General features: G+C 42.1%; 1 protein-coding gene across 1 annotated transcript in view; it reads right to left on the bottom strand.

The window, feature by feature from the left end:
* LOC310857829 (chemokine-like protein TAFA-5) overlaps positions 1 to 23,808 on the bottom strand; it is a gene marked incomplete at its 5' end in the record, with an annotated part of 173,423 nt that overhangs the window by 47,912 nt on the left and 101,703 nt on the right. Inside the window, one exon of the mRNA XM_083763757.1 lies at positions 14,397 to 14,546. Coding sequence (XP_083619883.1) covers positions 14,397 to 14,546 — 150 coding nt within the window. The remainder of the gene's footprint in view (positions 1 to 14,396; positions 14,547 to 23,808) is intronic.

The raw sequence follows: 23,808 nt of genomic DNA, 5'->3' as shown, positions 1-23,808 counted from the left end.
CCTGTGTCTCTGTCACTTTGTAAACAACACTCTGTACTGTATGTGCGTGCATGTCCATGCATGAGACGGAGCAACATCCCATAGCCTGAAGGGATGCAACGCTCTGATTGGTTCAGAAAGTCAGTGCCTGCCGTTTGAGGCTGAAACTTCAAAATGCTCAAATTAACCATTTCACCCGTCTTTAATGTTTGTGTTGGGACAAACACATTCATTATCAATGGCATTCAATGTTTGTGCTAGAACAAAGTTTGTGTTTACACGCACACTAAAAGCTGGACATAGAGGGGCTAGTGCCCCTCAAAACAATAGATGCCTCATTGGCCGCTGCAGTTCATTGGAGCTATGTGTATCGCATTGTAAGGAGGAAGTCAAGCGGCAGTCCGGAAGGCACGCTGCATTGCTGACGCTCAAGTGACTACTGGCCAATCACAGCACGTCTTTTCCGGGACTTATCAATTCAATCCAAAGGAGCATTATTGGCATGAGAAAACAAATGTTTACATTGCCTCTGATTGGCGTACCGAACGCCCCCTTCTATATGACGCATGCGGAAGCTTGGCAAGATTCAGCTATGCTTCCGCGTGGCGTAAGCGTGCGTCTTGCCTCCTCTCGAGATACACACGCCCCGATTCCAGGAATGAATGGAGAGAAGGACAAGAACAAAACATATGCTAGAGATCTGTAGGAGCCTGATGGCATCTCTCACACATAGGATCAACATATGGAAACAAGGGCAAAGAGACTAGCAGGACACTGCCATGCCAAAGACATCAATAACTGCCAGCCAGAAAATTGGCTGGAGGCAATGATGGAAGGCTCGGCTGAGAACGACCCAGAGAGATCTTACTAATCTTTCCTTCCTATACAAAGGATTAATTCCTTTTTCTCAAGTCACTGATTCCTTACTGTCTACAATAATCAAGGTCCATGGAATCAATCATTGTTCAAGATGTATGGCTGGCTGAGTGACTAATGGTAATATTATGCCACGGTGTCATTTGGTGCTGTTAACCGATCTGTCGGCCGCACATGGGAAATCAAGCTTGTGGCAGAAATCGCAATATCCTTAATGGATGCTCCAACCGCACGGCAAAAATGGCCGATTTACAAGCTCATGGCACGTTACATCTGCACTGCGGCGTGAGCTTGTAAATTGTCAATTCTCATACCAACATAATGACGAAGTCAAAATCAGGCATAAAAACGTGACAGTATGTTTTATTGCAATATGTGTATTTTAACAATCATGCTTTTATTGAACTCTCTCTATCTTTCTCTCTCTATGTGTCCATGCTACCTTGTTATAAAAAAAGATCACCGGAAAATACATAATTAAGTCAATGCGACATATCTGAGTGCCCATGTCCACACATTGGAGTGTGCGGCAGTGTGTCTTCATTAAATCACATGTTGAAATGTATTGTATAACTTGCTGACAATGGAATGCAAAGTTGACTAAGTTTGCGTGAGTGAAACATGCATATACCTGTGTATATATATATATATATATATATATATATATATATATAAACCCTGTTACCGATGCTATATTTCAATGACAATTTCTGAACTCAGAGAAGGACTTCTTGACACCTGTCTATTTATTAACACTCCGATTGCCCGGGGTAATTTAATCCATTAAATCATAGCGCTCAATCGATTTATAGCAATGGAGCACTTTTGCCGACGGACCGGAAGTTATACCGGATGTGGCTGGTCATCGCCACACCAAGTTCATTCACAGTCAGTCCTGTGTCCCGACCTCTCACATCTGGAAATGTGAGAGGTCTTGTTCCTCTTGATGGGCAGGGTAGTCTCCACAGAAGAATATCCGAACTGACCTGGTCTTTTGCTCTGTGGCAGTATCCAGCTAAGCGGAGTCTTCTTCAGCTAAATTTAGCCAAAACACTCTAAAGGCGATCGACAACAACAGGAGGCATGATTAGAATCTAACGCGACTAGCGACTGGACAGCGGGGGGGGGGGGGGGGGGCGTCTAACACAGGATCTTGTCTTAGAATTGGGACGGGATGATTTAGAACGCAAGTTATTAACGTTTTAAGGTTTTCGTTGTCGTCGGCTAGGGGGGAACATTTTCGATGATGTCCCTGTGTTGTGCAACATCGAGAATTGCGCAACAGGCGCTCCTAGGCTGTGGAGCGATGCGATCGGTTTTCATATCGATAAACTTCGTCTTTTGGATAAAACTTCGTCCTGGGCCGCTGGGTGTTACTAATAGAAAGGACGGTGAACTTCGTCCTGGGCGATTGGGGTGTTAAGTATGGAACCATTATGGCATCATAATAATAATAATCCCGCTCGGCTCTCTCTCTATGTCCCTGTCTCTCTCTCTCTTTCTTGACGAGCTGTGACTTGATAAAGCGCAGCCCTCGTCATGCAGATGAAGGGAGTTGCGTGGGGAAATAATCCGTGGTGAGTGGCTTTGCAGTGCATTCAATGCATCACTCTTCCCTCTGAGTGCTCCGCTATGTCGTCCATAATAATTTTGTCCTTTATTTTCTTCCCATCCTCCATGTATTCCCCCACTGCCACATGTGCCTATTGCAGATGCCGCTGCACGCACACGCACGCACGCACACACGCACACACACACACACACACACACACACACACACACACACACACACACACACACACACACACACACACACACACACACACACACACACACACACACACACACACACACACACACGCTCGCGCGCCCACAGACGCACATACACATCCCTTAATATGCAAACACACAGCTGCGTACTGTACACAGTGTATAGTCACTCACGTGCACTGATGCACACTTGCACACGTGTGCGCACATATTGCGAAATGCACACATTATGTCTGGGAATGCAAATGCAGTCAATGCGCACACGGCACACGCACAAGCCACAAAACAAGTGAACCTATGATTCTTCTAGTGGGTAGCATGTTTTACAGAATCCCTAGGGTGGGGGCAGCTAAGCAGCTTTGATACTCAAACTCAACTTCAACTTCGGTGCCAACACGGCAAAGGCACGGTCGTACGGTCAGCCATTTTTATACTTCATGTACAACTGACTTTCAGATCTGATGACCTGGTGCTAGGAGAGGTTAGGGTTTCCATAGACAATGACCAGTTGGCCTTCCATTTTGCCTTTGTAGCACAGGGGAGAGTAATTGAGCGTCAGTAACAGCCAGTGGCAAATTTAGTTGAGTTCTCAACATATTATTATTTATTTTTATACTTTACTTGTTTGTTTGAGTCTTTGTATACTTGGATGACTTTCACTCCAGTACATTCCAGTCAAAGAAAAAATGTTGCAGCGTCAGTCAGCGAAAGTAGCAGATCCACATGCTCGAAACATGGCGCGAAGCGACATATTTTGAGCTTGTAGATCTGCTACTTTTGCTATTTTGTATTTAAGTACTGGGGCTGAGTGAGTTCTTTGTCCTCCACAGCATAGAGTATATATGAATAGAGAAGGCACCCAGAGGAAACCCTGAGGCGAAATGGACATAGTGGCCGAATTTGTCATTTTGTCATCGAGCCAGCGCTGGTCCGTTGACTATCATTGCGCACGTTCATGTGATTGGGGCCATGATAAGTGAACGAATGTTTCATACGTGAACGCGCACAAACGGCACAATGATAGACAACGGCAGCGCGTTCATGTGTTTGGGGCAAATCCATCCCAGAATGCACTCTGTTCCTACCAGGAAGGAGGAGTGAAATCGCCTCATGCGCTTTTGAGCAACTTAATGCAAGTGGATGGGAGGAGAACTCGGGTGTCTTCTCTATTCATATACACTCTAAGCTCCACAGCCATATCTACTGTATGGGCTGGGCAAAAGCTTTACATTTACAAGGACCACATGACAGCGAGGCAAAATGCTAATGCATTTGCCAATTCACTGGTCACATTTCGATTAGAATCCACCGTTACGGCTGGCCACTAACATTCAGTGCTACCACAAGAAAACCATTTAGTCTCCATTCTGAATGTACCATAGAATCCCTATAGCGCTAAGAAAGTTTTTTGGTGGCGAGCAAGGAAGCTTACGAAAGGAAGGGACGTGAGTCATGTGACTGGACGCCGGGGATGCACCATGATGCTCATGGGTGGCACACCTCGCACCGGATGTTCGATGAAATACGTGGCAGACTGGCAGTGAATGGAGCCGGCTGGACCAGCTCATGAACAAACACTATTATGAACGATTAAACATATCACATTGTTTTCTAATAACTTGCTTTCCGATGTGCACAGTATCACTTTATTGAGGCCTCTAAACAGCGGCAGGTATCATTTCTGTCTTGGAGGAATCGCGAGATTTGGTTGCCAGACAGGAAACGATGGACGGTCTCGATACTTGGCACGTTCAGAAACATACTTTGTGCTCTTTAGATATACCTCTATAAAATTACACAGTATTGAAAAGCAACACAGCAGACAACAATGTGCTATATGTCTTCTTTTTTCCAGAAGCTATTATTTTATAATGGTCTCTCAATCATTCAGAAATAGTGTTTGTTCATATGCTTGTCCAATCGGCTCCATTGACTCCAATGTATTCCACCAGAGTCATCAGTTTGCCAACCAGTGTGACAAATATGCCAGCTTGAATTGCAGGGTAGAGAAAATGGCATTGGAGAACTTTCCTCCTAAGCTTCCTTGGTGGTGAGGGGAGGAAAAAAAGAGGGGCAGAAACCTCTTATCTCCATAGTTTAACTGTATATTAATGCCCTAGGCATACTACAGCAACACATAAAAGTATCAAAAGTAGCAGATCCACAAGCTTGAATTCCCTGGGTCATTCACCCAGGCCTTTTCCTTTCTTTTGAAAACAAAACGCCTGAGTCCGCGAGTCTACTGGCAACACTGCTGAGTGCTGTATCACTTCCTGATCTGCATGAAGTAGGTAGACACCTCTTTAGGAGACTCGAAGCAGGTTGGAGTCTATTATTTCCAATGGAAGAAAAGCGTGAACGTCAACACATGCTTCTGAATCATTCTTTAGCCCCATGGCCACTGAACTAAATATTGGACCCAATTGCCACACGCCACACAATCTTCCCAAGATTTTCATACAAAAAATGGCTTTTTAGTTGTTGTTTAGCTTTTGGAGACACATCAGGAGAAAATCTACTTTATAATCAACTGTTCTCTGTCCCAGCAACACACTGACCAGAAAAAAAAAACATAGGACGTTCACAAGATTTGCCATCATCATACACTGGCACTTTTTGTAGGATTTGTGTACTATTTGACCTCTAGTGGCTCCAATTACTTACTAGGTTGGATATTAGATATTGCTTAGCAGGAGGACAATGGCACCACCCTGGAGAAGGGCAAATATAGAGTTTAACGTATTAATATCTCAACCAGAGGTGACTGCAGAGTGAAAATGATCATGATGTGTTAGCTTGACCAGCAGCTCTTGTAATATGTGGTTTGTGTCTAATGCCAGTTGTCTTCATTCTCATATGGCTCTGCTGGCTTTTATCATCCATACACGCTCCAGTGAGTCATTACCTGCCTCCTCGCACAAATCAAAGCACCACCCAAAGATCATCTCTGACGATTACCAAATGACCTGAAATCAAATATGTCAGTTTGACTAATGGCAGCAACACGGTAACACACAACACGGTGTCCACATGCATGTGTGCGCGAGCGCACTCGGGCGCACGTGTGTGTTCTACGCGTGTGTCCTGCCCGTGTGCACACAGGCATGCAAATGTGTTCCAAAAGCCAACGTGCAATAATCTATTGTTAACGACAATATCATTGGATTTCAACCGAATAGAGAAGCGCTGATAAACTCCTGCAAAGCCATGTGCAGTGTTCTATGAACACTCAAACATTAGGCACAATAAAAAAACAAGGGTTCTTAATTGGACATCAAAGTGGGCGTCTACGCATAAGTGCAACGATGTCTAAACATCCAAATATTCCATGTACAGTAGCGTTTCCCAATTTATTTTCCTTAGGGCTAAATGCACATAACAGCACGTGTCACTTTGCAAAAAAAAGAAATGCAAGGAAATTGGAGACAGCTGTCACAGCCTGGGTGTATAACTAACTATATGAGAAATCTTCCATTAGCTGGCTTTGGATAAGTGTTCACTGGGTGGAAAGATAATCAATTTCGCTAGCTTCTCTCAATACAATCACAACGAGAAATTGTGTTTTTTTCCCCCCCTATGCATTCGTCTCCGTCTGGCTCTCGCACAAATGTGATGAGAAATGAGTTTTGCTTTGACAGTTTGCTTTAAGTGTCTTGTGTGGCAGTGACAGGTGTCTCTAGAATGTCTTGAAGAGTAAGCGGGCAGATAAGTCAGTAGGACTTATCGTTGTAATGTATACTAACACTCTGTTGCGCTGCTTGTAAAGACGACAGTATCCGCCAGCCTTGAATGCTAAACATGTCATTACAGCTGTTGATGTATAGTAAATAACCAGCCGACTACCTGGATTTCAAATCAGGAGGGGCACCTGACCAATGTCACCGTTTATATGCCTATTGCATTAACCCATTCAGGGCGGGAACCGCTTTTGGTGTTTTAAGCATTATGCTATAGCTATTGAAAAGTAGCAGATCTACAAGCTCGTTGTTATCAAGCTGTATCAATGTTCTCAAACTATTTGGGTTAGCTAGCATAACTTTTACTTAAGTCAAAAATCTAAGTTCTGAGACGAGTTCTTGATGTTGGAAACAATCTCCACTTGATCAGTATTCACTTGAGTTTAATAATGTACCCACTGTTGATACATAGAGAAGATAACAATTAACAAACAGAGACCAAACCAAGACGGCGTCTAATTGCACACCTAATGAACCGTATAGAGCCATACGTGCGTCTTTGAGCTGTATTAATGTCCCATATCAATGAACTACACCTGAAACACCTGCAAACACTGCATCACCACCACCAGCACACCCTTCTGATTAATTGATGCCTGGTGTGCATGCAGATCTATAGGAACATATGACCGCAGAGAGAGAGAGAGAGAGAGAGAGGGGACATTTGTAATCACTTCATTCATCAATACGGTTACATTCATCCAAGAGTTCTCGTGGTGTTTGTTGTCCCTTGGGACAGAAATGAGCTGGAGGAAAGTGGAGAGAGAGAGAGAGAGAGAGAGAGAGAGAGAGAGAGAGAGAGAGAGGGGAAAAAAATAAAAATGACTACATTTGGAGATTGGAGGCAAGCAGAACAGACCAGGCTGCAATTAGATCGTTGCTGTCGCAACGGAAATCTTGTATGTCAAACACTGTTACTTTATGTCTGGAAAAAGAAAGAAACTGTGTTCCAATCAGGGGTCCTTCAAATGTGTCTGTACAGAGAACCCAGAACAAAGAGGGGGAACTGAAATGCAATAAACATGCTGGACGATAATAGGTATACTGCAGCGTGTTACGCCCGGGAGGAGGAACATGATCTATCGGAAATGGTTTTCTCACTATTTTCTCACAAAAGGACTAATGGGCTCCGTACTAATGCATAATTTGTACAGATTTAAGAGAATACTATTTAAGATAATCGTCTCTGACAAGTGGAAACCTCATACTGTATGTCCAAAAAACCCCCGGCAAAAGTAGTACCAATAATGTCATCAAAAAGTTTTTAAAAAATGGCTCTACTTAATGTCCTACACCCAAATCTGTAATCCTTGCAGCACTAGTCTCCATGATTTTTAAGTACCCTTGAACAACTCCAAAAGAAACACAGTTTTATTTTTCCTGGAGGTAATAGCTTTTACCTCTTTATAGTTTTATTAAGGGAGCGGTCCTGTCCTGCTATTCTGATGGATCTGCTGACTGCATGGCTAACATTAGAATAATGTATAATAAATGGAGCTGGGGGCTTTTTCTTTATTTTTCTGCTTTATTTAGATGCAATAGTAAGAGACAGCAAAGTGAGGGCAAGAGAAGGGGGGGAAGGACATTCAGCAGAGGTCCCCTGCTGGAATTACCAAAAGCTTTTTAAATAATCTTAAAAACAAAAAAAATCTAAATCTCAAGTGTATAAAAATATTTAAAAAAATACTAAAACAGTCTGTAACAAACAAGCAAAACCTGCAAGTTTTCTTGAAATTGTTCTTTTGAAACTGTGTTGCCTTATTGTAAACTTGCTTGCTGTGGTGGTTATTCATATTTATTGTCATGTCACTTATTAGTGTAAATCACCTACCCAGTCAACATCAGTCACGTGATGTGACGACTTGGATAAAAGGGAGGTGTCACATACTAACTATTATCACCTGATGAAGGCCGTTCACGGCCGAAACGTTGTGTGCCTTAACTAATGGTGTTTTAAATAAAACAAAACACCACTGGAGCAGAGCCTGTGTGCGTGCAGGCTTCTTTCTTCATCCATGCCCCTGCTGGAATTGACCCGGGCCATGTTGATGTTGATTGTGTGGTCAACGCACTATCCGTCCAGCCACCGGCTACACTTATACTGCACAGCTATCATGTGACAGCATGGGCAGAGAGTAACATAGGACACAATAAAATATAATTTTGTCCAATCTGTATGGTAGAGTAAGTTAATATAATAACTTATAACAGTAAGACGCCCTGAGGGCGAGAAGCGACCTCGCCCTAAAGGGGTGGTTGTATTTTGTGTCTTCCTGCTCTTCTATTGGCATGTAGATCGCCATGTCCTCTCACCTAGACACAGGATCTGACACAAATTTTGATCTGATTGTCAAGATTAAATGTATTCCCTGAGCAACCAGGCAGGCTCTATTAGCTCACCGGCAAACATTTTAGAACTTGCGAAGGAAACTGGATTCAAATTCAGGGTAGAAGAGGAAAGGAACATAGTGTAGCTTTAAGTAAAACATTGAGTACTTCTTCCCACCACTCTCTTTAGCAGAATAAGCTGTGTTCACAGCACCGAACACCAGGCATATGAAAGTAGAAACCTTGTACCTGGCACAAGTTATTTTTGATCTACGTCCAAATAAATAAATACAATAAAATAAAATGAAACACTGAAATGTGAGTCTATCATAAAGATCACAATGACTGGGTTACAGCTACTGTACCTGCCTTGACATCAAAGCTACATAGCATTACAAATGTGTTCAGTGTAATGCTAATGCATTATGTCAACTTGTCAACTCTATACCCTCCCAGCTAAATAAAAGCACTGCTTTTGCATTTCAGCAACCTATTTATGACTTACCGTATTTATTTATAAGTATGTATTAACCTATTTATATACTGAATATTATAGAGCTATTTTATTGTTTAATTATCGACTCAAGGAATATACATTTTATGATGATACACCACCGGTACTGTATCTATGTGATAATACAAATACTGATGTGTCATTTTAATGTAGGATAGACTAATAAATACATTAATATGTTATTTTAAAAGCTTGAAAAACCCGTACTCCAATTTGCAATGACATTTCTAGAGTTGCTCCATTGATTATGAATGCAGAGGTTTAACACCCAGATAAGCTTTATTTTACAACGTTCAATTTTGAACCAGAAAATTCAACACCACCCTCCTTATATCGAGACAACAGAGGTACTTCCGGCAGATGTCCGGTTGCTTCAAAACGTCACTGAGCAACTTTCATTGAAATGAATAGCTGGGGGCGGGGCTATCTAGTTTATTACTCTATGATCTGAGTCCATCGCCCACAAATCTGCATGGAAATCAGCTGAAAATTAGGGCTGCATAGCAAAACATAAAAACTTGACCTTGTAAATTGGCTATTTTCACTTTGTTTGGTGTTGAAGTTTGACGCTTCGCTACGGACACTCCGTTTTACGGAAAGTTGCATTTTGTCATCGTTAAGGTCTCTGTGTGTATAGGCTGAGTGAGTTTGAGGTGGATGTGACAATCCTCCTAGGAGGAGTTTGTTAAAGTTCAACCCATGAAAATGGCTTGAAATGCACACAAATAAAGTAGCCTTGCCGAGCCATGAGGCCCATAGGGCAGGAGCCTATATCCTGTTTCTGTAGCGTGAGGCAGCTTGATGTACAAGTTCACCCCCTGGACATGACGCTAGTATGTTGCAGGGACTTACCCCCAATCCAACCCTTGATGCTGAGTGTCAAGCAGGGAGGCATTGGGTCCCATTTTTAGAGTCTTTGGTATGACCCGGCCAGGGATTGAACCCCAACCTCCCAGTCTCAGGGCGGACACTCTAACCACAAGGCCACTGAGCTGGTATGAAATACACACAAATACCACTATAATTGTAAAATAGCTGACTTCCTCTTGGTTATAGGTCATGGCTCCAAGAGCCTTTTTAGTTTATAGTATTTCAGGGCATGATACAGGTGTGTACAAAGTTGCATACATATAAGTGAAACAATATTGTGGGGCTCGCAGAGCAGACCTTTGTAGGGGGGGGGGGCAATTGAGCCATTAGGCCACACCGCTTTTTAAATAGGTATTTTTGCCACTTGTGACATGTGTGCAAAGTTGCACAAAAGTGCACACACGCACGCACGCACGCGCACACGCGCCCACACACACACGGACGGAGTGCAAAACATACTCTCTCCCCATGCCTTCGGCCTGGTGGAGACAAAGCCCTGCATTATAGACATGGGATGCATATAGCAAGCAGAAGTTTAATCTGCAACACAATGTTATACAGTATGCAGTGGGGTGTCCCTGCTTCATCTCTCTCTCAGCTAGGGGGTCTTTGACTTGAAAAGACCTCTGGCCTTCAACAGATTCAGAAAGAAAAACACATTGTGAACATTCAGAAGCACCAGCCAGAAAACACTTGAAACAAGTGCACCTGCTATATGCAAAATATGTCCTTTCGGTGTCCTTCTGTCTGCCACAAAAGGTCTCGTACACTGTTTCCAATTCGTAGCTTTGGAGAGCAACCAGATGGCAGATATAGGCACACATTTTAAAAATGAATCCATTTTTAGTGTGTATGCTAAATTAACAGTCAGAGTGTTTTTTTTCCTGCTGAGCAAGAGGTCTCTTTTGTGTCCATTCCCAGCCCTTTACTGCTGGCTATGTTGGTTATAGTAATATGATTACATCCAACAGAATACCGTACTTCAGCAAAAACAGTGGTTAATGGCCTCCCTTTGTTATTCGTTCATTCATTCATCCCCCGCTCGCAATAACACCGTTTCATGTCTCTCTCCACTTTCTCGCGCCAAAATCAATAACCCGCTTCCCGGTGTCGTCTGTGTCAAATCCACACAAAACGAGAAATGTTTATCTGTTTTGCTTGTGTTTTTGTTTTCATTCTTCTGCTGTTGCCTTCAAGACTAAATATACAAAAATATAAAATACAAAAAATAAAGTCCCTGTTATTCAATTTCCCGCAGTGTGGGTGATGTCGAGTGACAGCTGTTGACGTTGTGATTAGATAGAGATGTCATGCACCCCCTTTCCAAGGGATCACAGTCACAGGTGTAAATATTAAACTTTAGCTATTGAAAAATAGCAGATCTACAATGTCTCTAGGTCTGCTATTTTTGAAAAATCGTGAAAACGTCGTGCAAATCTTTGAATATATATTCTTTCAGAGGGAACGTTTTTAACTAAAATATTTTGTTCTGGGGCGTCCCTGGAAAAACATATTTTCAGATGGGGGTCGGCGGCCAATTTCATATAATTTTGGGGGTCCTTGACATGAAAATGTTTGAGAACGACTGACATAGAGACATGGGGTTTTCAAGAAAACTGTACCATATTTTTATTGTCCATTTTATTTTAAGTGACAAAGCACCCATAGGTTTTTAGTCCTGCTTGTGGGTCATAGGACAAATATATATGTTCATTCAGTCAGAACTATTCTGGGTTTTGTTTTAATAGTCACAATAATGAATAATGATATACTGTATTTGGTTAAGTCAAAGCTATGTTAAATCCATCTTTGCCCACTACTAGTATTTGTTACCTTCAGGTGTGCTAATACTACACAGATTAATAATATACATTTACAAATAGCCAATATCTTTATAATTTTTTATATATATATTTGAATTTATTATCAGTTATCGGTATCGCTCTTGAGAAGCAGGATGTTATCAATATAGGTTAAAAAAAGTAATGGTGATGGGCCATGGTGGTCTGCTGGCCCTGCAATATGAGTACTTTTACTTTTAGTAATTTAAGTACATTTTGATGCCGATACTTTTGTACTTTTACTCAAGTGCATTTTCAATTCCATACTTTTACTTGTAACATAGTAGTTCTAAATTGCAGTATTGGTAATTTTACTTAAGTAAAACAATTGAGTACTTTTTCCACCACTATGCCTATCCGTTGGCCAGGTATAGTAGTGACTCATCACAGCCAAAATGGCGCACCCACCAAATTTGCAAGCCCTATACATGGCAACTTGAGCTACTCTTCTTCAATATTTCATCATGACTTTTCACAAAAAAACTAAAATTTGATTTCATGGTGGTCCCTATCATGGGGGGGCAAAATTGGTGAAAAACGTGCATATATTTTTTTAATATATATTCCTAAAAAAAAGAGAAATTAAGTTGGGAACTTCTCCTTTGGTTCACCCAATCCTAAAACATGTGAGAATAACCCAGTGAAGAAAAATAAATAAAAATAAAAATGTCTATTGTGGATGTATTGGGATCTTTCTCTATCACACTATGTCACTGAGCATCATGAAGGTACTGAAAGACCCACCCACCTCAGACATCAGCAACATTACGGAAATTACAAAAATAATCGTACGGAGAGATTATGCTCAAAGCGTCCCCCATCTTGGTGGCAATTTACAATGTGTTTTTCTTAACTCTTACAATAGAACAACTGAGATAAAATGGCATAACACTCCCTTTCTGTGACTGGCAACAAACCAGGTCACAGTAATCAGGTAGCATTTTCACGCATCAAAAGAAAATCTGTGACTATACCTGGAATAGAATAAATCCTCATCATGCCAGAGCACAAACAAACATGCTTCTTAGTCCCAGCCGTCATCTCTCAAGTCCTAACCTTTTCAAATTCAGAAGAATGTGTGCCAGAACCTGTCCTGCATTGGCCTTTTGTTATTATTATCCACTATAAAATAATAGACGCCAAGCTAAAGAATACTGTTGCTGTTGGGAGGAAGCCTTGTTATGTCCAAAACTGTTCAGGAAATGGGGGCAAAAGAAGGACCGGGGTTCCAACGCATTTAGTCACAAGCTCTTGTTGAAGCTACTTGTCTTTGGTTCAATATTTATACTATACCCACAGGCAAAATTAAACCACTTTGACTTTCACTCTTTTAAAAAAAGAGCAAAAACAGGTAAACACAGGCTTTGTGAACATGTAGATCAGCACATTTCTGCTACCTCCATGTGACACTGTAATATGACGAAGTAGGACCTTCATTTACGGGAACAAACAAGAAAGAAGCATACCGAGTTGAATTATGGACATACAGTATGAGGTTATTCTGCCCCCAACTACAACAATATAAAACAAATGCATACAGATTGTACACAACCTCAAATATAGATGGACTGAGCACAGTCAGTACATTGTATCCCACTGAGATTGATGATGATGTTTCTACCAGCTGTTTGCCATTGTTCCCGGTTGGCATCGCGAAACGCAGGGGAGGAACGCAGGTGATGAAATGCCAGGCAACTGCTGTCATCCAAAACCAGATGATGCCCTGGTACTCCACTCTTTATGAGAGTTGTGAGTCAACTCACTCCCAGAAACCAGATGTGGAAAGTAACAAAGACATGACATCGAAATTTAAAAAAGGTCTTCTAAATCATGACAGTTTTCATGATTAAATACCTATGTTTCTATATCAGTGGTGCTCAATATTTGATGTCAATGACCCCCAGAATTATATGTATTTGTCCACGGACCCCCATCTGAAAATATGTTTTCCAGGGACCTCCCCAGAAGCGATTTTTTTTGTTAAAAACGTTCGCTCTGAAAGTATATATATTCAAAGATGTGCGCCACATTTTCACGATTTTTCAAAAATAGCAGACCTACAAGCTCGTAGCGCGCCACTCGGTGGCGCACTATGAGCTTATAGATCTGCTATTGTTCAATAACTAAAGTACAACATAATGCTGGAAACACCAAAAGGAGGTTCCGACCGAAATGGGTTAAGCACTGTAGCTTAGAGCAATATTGATGGTTGTTAACTTTACTAGAGTATTTCCACTTTTACTTCAACTTCACTACATCTAAGAAGCAAATAATATTGTAGGCTGCTACAATCCCCCATCCCAAATCCGAAAGACAATCCTCATGACATATTGTTTTCATTCACGTTTCCCTTCCTCTAGCTTGCTTGCTTGCTCACTCTCACTATACTCACACGTTGTTTGGTCTCTCACCCATGGCTCCGAAGTGCCATCAGGAAGATTAGAGAAGAAGGGTGCGTGAGATAACGTATTGGCATCTTACCGTCTACACAGGCTGGTCTGGCTCTTGTGGTGCCGGCAATCTGTCCCTTCTTGCAGGCGCACCTCGCCGTCTGCCGCGCGATGGTCCGCCTCGGCTGACTGCTGTCGCGGTCCAGAGTGACGATCTCACACGTCCCCGCTGCCAGCTGACCTGCCATGGCGCCATGAGGGGAGAGAGGAAGAGGAAGTGATGTCAGACAGGGACACAAGAGGTATAGGAAGAGGGCCAGTGGTGGAAAGAACGTACTCGCATGTGTATACTGCATCAATACCGCAGTGTAGAAATGCTCTGTTAAGAAGCAAATATCCAGAATTCCAAAATGTTGACTCACTGTTTTACCTATTTCATGGTCTGTTTATGCCTTTTTTTATGTTGTTTGCCGTTTTTGGCATTTTTTGTACTTTGATTGTGCCTTGATTGTTATGTTGTTTGATATTTTTAGTTTTATATACTTTGTACTTTATTTGTCTTGTAAAGCACTTTGCGCTGCACTTGTGTCATGAAAGGTGCTCTATAAATAATAGTTTATTATTATTATTATTATTATTATTATTAAAAATATTGACATAAAAATTTACTTAAAGTATCAAAAGTAGAAAGTGCTCATTATACACACAATGTCACAATTAATCTTTTGATCATAGCAGTTCTACAACTCAGAAATTAATGCATCGGAATGCATTGTTTCATGTGTTTCAAGAGATTCCACTGTTAGGTTCTTAGCTTACGTATGGTTCTTGATGACATTTGATGTATTACCATGTTTTGTTCTTGCTTACTATAAATCACTCTGGATTAAGTGCGTCTGCTAAATGCCTAAAGTGTAATTGTACGGTCAGGTCGAAACCTTGTATCTCCATATTGAACTGTCCGTCTGATTGCAGATTAACCAATGAGTGGCGAGCAGAGCCAAGGCCATGTCTGTGGGGAGCTGTGATTTGTGACCACTGCACACACACACACACACGTGTAATTTATGACCAACACGCATAGACACAAAATAAGGGCGTGGACCACGTACATAGGCTACATGCCCATGTGTAATTTGTGAGCGACACAGACGCACGCACGCGCACGCGCACACGCACGCGCACGCGCACACGCACACGCACACGCACACGCACACGCACACACACACACACACACACACACACACACACACACACACACACACACACACACACACACAGTGATTTAATCTGGCCCTGAGTCAAAGTGTGGGGGATCAAGGAGAGTTAATTACATTTACGGCAGAGACACATCTAAAGTAATGGTGCTCTGTCACCAGAGAGATTACAACAAACAGCAGTGAGTCTCCTCCGGCCCTGTATACTTCACACCTTGTTTTCTCACACTGCAATCCATATTTCCGGAAACGGATACGTTTATTTAATTTGGAAATCATTATGCACACACCTTCTGTAGCCTGCGAGGCACACCGACTCTGATGTGCGTGTTATTCTAATAATTGGAAAATTCCACTAGACGAAAGAAAACAGTCATCAAGCAGGGCGTAGCGGTTAAAGTGCATGCCCACCATCGCAAAAGTTGTGGGTTCCAGCATCTATAGTCTATACGAACAAATTAGAATGTGTTCTGGGGATGAAGCCCTATATCTTGCGCCACCCCTTACCCCTTATCCCTAAACTTATTTGCCATTTTTTACTATTTTAAAATAGTACAAATAGCCGATCTATAAGCTAACAACGTGTCGATGTAGATTGGCTAGTTGAACAATTTTTTTATATTTTAAAATAGTAAACAAATGGCAAATAAGTTTAGGGATAAGGGGTAAGGGGTGGCGCAAAATGGAGCCCAGAGTGTAGAACGGGTCCATAAAATGGGACCCGGACCGGTGATATTCGAACCAAACCGAACGGAGCCAAAGAAACATTCTAATTTGTCACGCCCGCCCAGAAACAGCCCAGAGGAGGATTGGATCCGGTCCGAAACGGAGCCGAGAAGGATTGCATGGTTTGGACCCGGTCCGACCAAAAAGGCTCTGATCTGATCCGAACCATTTGGACCCATAGTGTGTCCTCTGCTATATTATGCTCATCTTCACCATGAGATGAGACTGCTCGTATGTGAGCACACAGCGGAGCGGAGGGTTGCGTAATATATTAGTGCATTTAGCAGCACCGACATTCTTACCAGAACTGTCGACAATCACAACAAAACTGTCCCACATTGCTCTCTTTGATTTGTAGCTTGCTTTGCATTTCACCTCGCTCGCTCAAGGCTATTCTACAGTCACGCCATGGCGATTTGGATGAAACGCATCCCAATCCCAGCAGCGTACACACACACACACACACACACCCACACACACAGAAATCTGGCCTTAGCCACTTGCCCAAATGTGCTGCCCTCATCACATTAAATGTGATGAGGTCATAGCTGTCATCACAAATTTTGTGATGACAGCTCTGGCCGTTTATTGCCCAAGGAGTGTTTTTCATGCAAAACAATGCTTGGATGGATTAAATCAGAATCATGAAAACTGCTACGTCACATGCTACTTGCTACTAATGACAGAAAATGGTGCCTTATATAGGTTGTTAATGGCGGCCATATGGATTTGGCCACTGTGGCGACCCCGAAGGTCGCCGGCTCAAGCACCCTAGCTAAATCTTTAGAGCACTAGTGGTGGGGAACATTGAGACCAGGGGGCATCTATGAAACAATTCAAGGCCAACATGTATGTTGGGACAGGATTATAGGTTCATTCAGGGTACGGTTTTTGGTGTGGATTTCTCCTTTAACTAAACCCCACTAAGATGAGATCTTTAATGATCCCACTAGGGAAATCCAAAGTAATGTACTGGTACTAAAAAAGATCAACCACAAGGGGAGGTAAATGTAAATCCTCATAGAACGGACGTGTCATTTACTGCCGCCATTTATCCATGTTCTCCTCTTTACATTAAGTTGATGACATGCATTGTTATTATATATTTTTTTAATACTGTCGATGAATTGCATACATAGGACCACAGTCCTGGGACTGTGTTTAAGTACTATTAATTACTGTTCCACATGTTGTTTACATTTCTGACTAAACAACAATCAATCAATACGTAGTACTCAACTACATGTACTTTGTTACTGTCCACCATGTGCAGGCTGTCTGGTATCGTAGAATGATGCATCCCTGCAGCAGAATATGCAGTCTAGCTAGGTTCTTTCACAGTTATATAATACATTTGTTTCCTCCCAAAAGAGATACCTTGAAAAAAAGAAGGGGGGGGGGGGGATCACAGCTGTAATGCAAAATCAATAAACACAACATGAGAAATCGATGTCCAACGTACGTATCTCCTATCATTTGCATATAATCTCTAGGAAATATTGACTCTATGCACGTGATTTGTGTGATTTGATTTGTATTTGTCGCTGTATAGTGCGGGTGTCTGTCATTATTATGCATGTGTGTGCGGCTGTGCACGTGTGTGTGCGTGTGTGTGTGGAAGTGCATGTGCATGTGCGGAATGCTCATATTTGTCTAGTCTCTATTGCGGCAGCAGTATAACATGGACTCCCAGCTGTGCTGCTCTCGCAGATCAAATGGCGTTTGAACATTTTTGATGGAGGAGCGAGACACAACGGGGGTACAGCGCGCGCCGCTGTGTTCATTTCTTAATGACGGATGTAGAAGGGCACACCATCCTCCCCCTGCACGGAGCGAGGAAGGCTTCACGATGCCATTAGAATGGGCTGGGGGCCAGTCATCTATGTATATCCAAATGTTTAACATCAAACACCATGAGAGACTTTACCTCCATGCTGAGCAAATAGTTAGCATATGGAATGGAACATTATCAAAGGTAACAAAGCCATGTGATATACAGTACATACAACGTGCGCGCGTGCGTGTGTGTGTGATGTTTTTGATATCTTTGCGGAGAGTGTACATCCAGGTTGGTTCATGCATACAGAGGTTAGTGTGAGTAATGGGGTAAAATGGAGGTAAAATGGATTTTGGGGAAAATTTGTTTACCAAAAATGGCAGGTGGAGCCGGGGGGGGGGGAGCATACAATCTCACGATGAAATGCTGAGTTGTAGTAGGTTAAACTCAGTTTTGGGCGGGAACCCCTTTTGGTGTTTTAAACATTATGTTATAATTTAGCTATTGAAAAATAGCAGACCTACAAGCTCATAGCTTGTAGGTCTGCTATTTTTTTAAATCGTGAAAATATTTATTTCAGAAAACTGGAGGATTTAGAAGAATTCTTAAAGATTTTGAGGTCAGGCCTAAATGGGTTAAAGAACCGCAATCTGAACGGTTCATTCTGCATTACGGTTCTTCTGCGGTATCACTCTGAAGAGCCCGTTTTGGCTCTAGTTGAACACACTCCAATGATGCAAACATATACATAGAGGAATGAAAGCGCTGCAGAGATCTGTTAGTGGCTAGATGGGTGCTCTTTGGTGATACAGGTAAAACCATATAGACACAAGGTAGCCTTCCTCCAAGTTGTACTGCTTGTCAAAGTGCAGACTAAATTGCAGACTTGAAAAGAAAAGAGTCTAAGGCACTCCGTCTTTGGTGAAAAATTAAATAGTTTATTTGATGATGAGCAAGGCAAATAAATAACAGGACCTACGCGTTTCTATTCAGATAGACCCTGACGAAGACCTTTTGGTCGAAACGCATAGGTCCTGTTATTTATTTGCCTTGCTCATCATCAAATAAATTATTTAATTTTCCACCAAAGACGGAGTGCCTTGGACTCTTTTCTTTTCGTGACATGACACATGACACATGACAAGTCTGCAAATTTACACTTTGACAAGCAGTACAACTTGGAAGGATACCTTTTGTCTATATATATATATATATATATATATATATATATAAATATTACACTTCCATTCAACTTTTCAAAAGTATTCCGACTCAAGGTTACCAAAATACCTAGCACTGCTCTGCACAGCGAGATAACGTATGAGGCAGGTGGTGATCTTTCTGTGCCTCTCCCCAAAAAAATAACACAAGAGAAATGACACTCCTCACACGTAGACGGACTGTCACACCACCCTCCTGAGAAAGCTGGATGAGATCACCATCATTCATGCTAAGCCAGGCATGAATGTTAGCAAGTTGGTTCTCACCAAACCTCCTAGCATTTTTTTTTCACCCCACTCTGCCTTCAGGAGGGGGAAGAGCGGAAGGCGCCCCGACTAAGACAGGGGCTATAAATATACATTATAGGCTCATAAAATTGAGATGTCACGTTAATGACGGCTAGATGAAGATATGTGTGAAGACGGGGGATTGTTGGGGGCCAAAAAAATGTTCCATCAAAATCCCCGGAATGGAGACGGATTAGGGGTTTAGGCCGCCGGTACGGCAAGATCAATATGATTATTGACATCTTCACTTTTTCTTTTTTTTTATGCAATCTCTGGTGCTCGGGTCAGTCTCTGTGTTCAGTTGGATTTATGTGTTGGGCATGCTACAAAGCGAAGGATCCACAACGTAGAGGCTGCCGCTATGGATTTATTTTCTAAGCGACCATCCATTATCCATACGTTTCTTTTCTGATGGAACTGAATAATTGTGTGTTTAATATTTTGTAGATCAACGAATCGATTTAACAATGAATCAATAAACGTTATTTATACTTCACCAGAAATGTGTCATGTCACGAAAGATTTCACACGTTGTGATCTTGTGGATTGGCTATTTTTGGTTATTTTATTAGTTGTATTCACTATTTCATCCCGAATCCACAAACACAGACATGGCACAATATCATCAGTTGGTCCGAAGGGTCAATAGCAAATCTTGAGATAGGATCCAAAAGGAAGCACGCACATCTCAGGAAATTCTACAGGTGCTGAATAAAAAATATATACGTACAATGAAAAAGAAGGGTTTGTCCTTTATTAGGTGTTATAATCTGATCGCCCATGGCTGTGTACTTGTACGTGAGATCACAGTGTACTTGATATGTATTGTGTACTGCCTGAACTGTAGCATAGTTTATAGTTAGGCTACGAGAGACATCTCAGACAGCAGGGTCAGATTTGCTGCAGTTAGCGGTTATTATGTCTGATATCTTGTGGTCACGTCAGTAGGGATCCAGCTCTATATATGTTCCTGTTGTGTGTAATAAACTTTGTGAACCTTTAGCGTGATACTGTCTCGTGTCACGTTATTGTTCTCCCGGGCCTGCCGCCGCTGTCGCCGTACCAAAGGTATACTTCAACCGGATTGTCACACACCACCCAGCCGGCACACACTACCTGTCTGTCAAACCAGACGAGGGTCCAGTACTTGATACAGCTGATACACAGTGTGCAGACAACCCTTCTTTTTCATTCGTGTGCGGACAACGCTTCTTTTTCATTCAACAACAAATCTATGCACATGGTCACTCTCCCAGAGGTATAGCCACGCATAATCACTATACTAATAAACACTTAAACCCCATAATCCGTATTGCTAGTGTCCGTATGAAACAGAAAATACACAAGCATAGTGCAGGAGCCAATACTGCCCAAGTGTCTGGAGCCCGTTGTGGGCTGGTCCACCTTGGGGGAGGGGTGCTGCGATAATCGGCAGGTGCCAGGCAGTGATAAGAATCACAGGTGAAGGAAGCCACGGGAGGAATGGCATGGCAAGGGCACACACAAGGGGAGAATATACGTTTTTTACCGTTATTTTACATGCATTTATAAACTATGCTGTTTCCTGTTGTTGACATAATAAATGGGAACCTCGCCCAAACAGCAGTTTTCTTCAGTTTGGACATTCAATGTTTACATGTTTGTTAGCCACTACACATGTCCGAAACTGACTTGAGTTACAACTGGACAACTTGTTTTCATGAACACCAACAGGGCCAATATTACCCCTTATGCGTAAACTTGTTTTGTCATTTTCTATTATCTTTGTATCTGAAGTTGAAGCCTATTAGAGGTTTCATAAAGTATTAATTTAAGACCTGTAAGCCTCTGGGAAAGCCAACTCTGTTGGTGACAAATCATGACGATGAATTTAAAAGATTGGGGCTGAACAAATAAGGAAAAACAACAAAAAAAGTGTACTCTACTTTCTAATTATTTGTTCGGCCCAAACATTTTTGTTTATTGTCATGAGTTGTTACCATCCAAGTTGGCTTACAGGACTTTTAATAAATACTTTCTTAAACATCTATGGGAACAATGAATGGGGAATTCTGTTCCGGGCCACTTGCGGGCCGCATGTTTTATGTATGTGATGTATCGCCATGCATTCTTGCTTAATGTAAGTCACTCTGGATTAAGAGCGTCTGCTAAATGCCTAAAATGGATCTGCCTCGTGTGAACGCAGCATGAGGAGAAAGGCTGCATGCAAGATAGGGCCCCAAATATCTTCACCAAAATTAGCGATTTACACGCTCACACATTGTGACCTTTAGAGTTTTCAAATTATCTGAGCAAAATACAATTCAAGACTAAAAGCACAGCAGGTGTTCATCATCACTAGGTGCTTTTTAATATACATCTGCATCGAATAAACCAGAAAGTGACCAGAATGACCGAGTGGAGGAGCTAAGGTCCATGGCATATCATTTATCCTGTCATTTCTGTCTGCAAATCCCCGTGTCACCTGCAGGGTTGCGTGCCTTTTCACAAGCAAGCTCCATTTTGTTCCGCCTACCCAGCCCGCTGATCTTAAGTGCCGCTCTCAACCTAAGCTTTTACTCCATCATCATCATCATAATCACACAGCGAAATAAATTGATTTCTCTTGGTGTGACAAATCTCATTGTCACACCAAGGTAAATGGTGAACATTACAGGCCCCGTTTGCTACTTGAGGAGTGACTCGTCAACACATTTGGGTTTAGTTTGGAGAGTAAACGTGTTTAATGGCTTTATTACACTATCAGCGCTGGACGTCATGTCTGCTATGAAATTACAATACTCTCTCTTTTTATTTTTTATTTTATTTCAAGGAACTACCGTAACTCTGAGAGTGTACAAATTGGTTCCATTTGTCTATTTGGGACCTCCTCAAGTAACCCAGATTTTCCCAGAACCTCACTTAAAGGTATATTCAGTGATTTCACTCAAAAAACCTTAGGTTTCGTTTTTGGCTGTGGGACCCAGCCTTTCGTCCAATCAGGATAGAGAGTCAAAAACGAAACCTAAGGTTTTTTGACCCCCAGGGGTTAACTGGGGACAGGGAGGAACTCCTTATATGGCCAGCACACTCTATAGTAGGGAGGATTATCACAACAAAACAAAAAAATAAGTGATATTTGAATTAAGTGAAATCACTGAATTTACCTTTAAGGAACCACTACAACAATATGTATGCAATACTTTATGTATGATTGCATTTGTGTTTATAAAGAAATTCAAAGAAGGCCAAAACTTATATTCTTATATAGGAATGGTTAAAGGGCGCCGTTAAGGAATCGGAGCATTAAGAGGGAATCATTAAGGAACCTAAATTGTTAAAATCATAAAAGACCCAGCCCTAGTACAACATTTTCACACTGTGTTGTCCTCTGTCAGCCCTGACTGTCTGCTAGACTACTCTTGCAAATACTATTATGCTCTTGCAAATACTCCGTTTGATCCCAGGCTGTAGCACAAGGCTACTTTGGCATGCCGCAAACAGTGCCTCTGTCGAAGACCTTGAAAAATGTATTACAAGAAGGATTCTCACATTCAACACAACTCCTAGCTGCCCTGTGCAACAAATCACAGCATAGCGCCTACCTCAAACCTAACCTCGCCTCACCAGGCTTTCCACCACCTCGGAGGAAAGCCTGGTCTCTGTTTCAAAAGTCTGTATGATCCGGGCTTGAGCGGATGATATGGTCACGTCATGTTGTAGTATTGTTTTGTAGTCGCCAGACAGGACACCAGGCGGCGGCAACTTCCTTTTCCCCTCTCAATAAAAGCTACAGGCTACGAGAGCTTTTATTAAGAGGGAAAAGGAAGTTGCCGCCGCCAAGGTGTCCTGTCTGGCGACTACAAAACAATACTACAACATGACGTAACCATATCATCCGCTCCCTCTCGGATCATATACCGAAATGAAATGGTGCCCAGGCTACCTCAAACCCAAAAGTACTGCTACAGTACTGCTCTCTTTCTGCCCGTCTGTCTGTCTCTCTCTCTGTCTCTCACTCTTGCTTTCAAGGAACGGTAACAAACATGACACACGTGCAGAGGGTGGACAGAGCGGAAACGCTATTGACACGAGCCTTTGTAAGGTTACGGAAAACAAGTCACAAGTCAAGTCAATACAATTCTCTGTGAATGGACCGCTGTCATCCTCATGAAGGACTTCCCCTTAGAATGTGTGTTGGCTTTTTGTCGCCGTCCCCCTTCGACCTCTGCAAACTCTACTCACCCCCAGCCTCCCCTCCTTAACACCCCGTTAATCGAAAGCTCCCAGTGGTTA

The sequence above is a fragment of the Protomyctophum parallelum genome (genome assembly GCF_964188405.1).
Source record: "Protomyctophum parallelum genome assembly, chromosome: 4".
NCBI classification, from domain to species: domain Eukaryota; kingdom Metazoa; phylum Chordata; class Actinopteri; order Myctophiformes; family Myctophidae; genus Protomyctophum; species Protomyctophum parallelum.
This window is presented reverse-complemented; position numbering and strand designations above follow the sequence as displayed.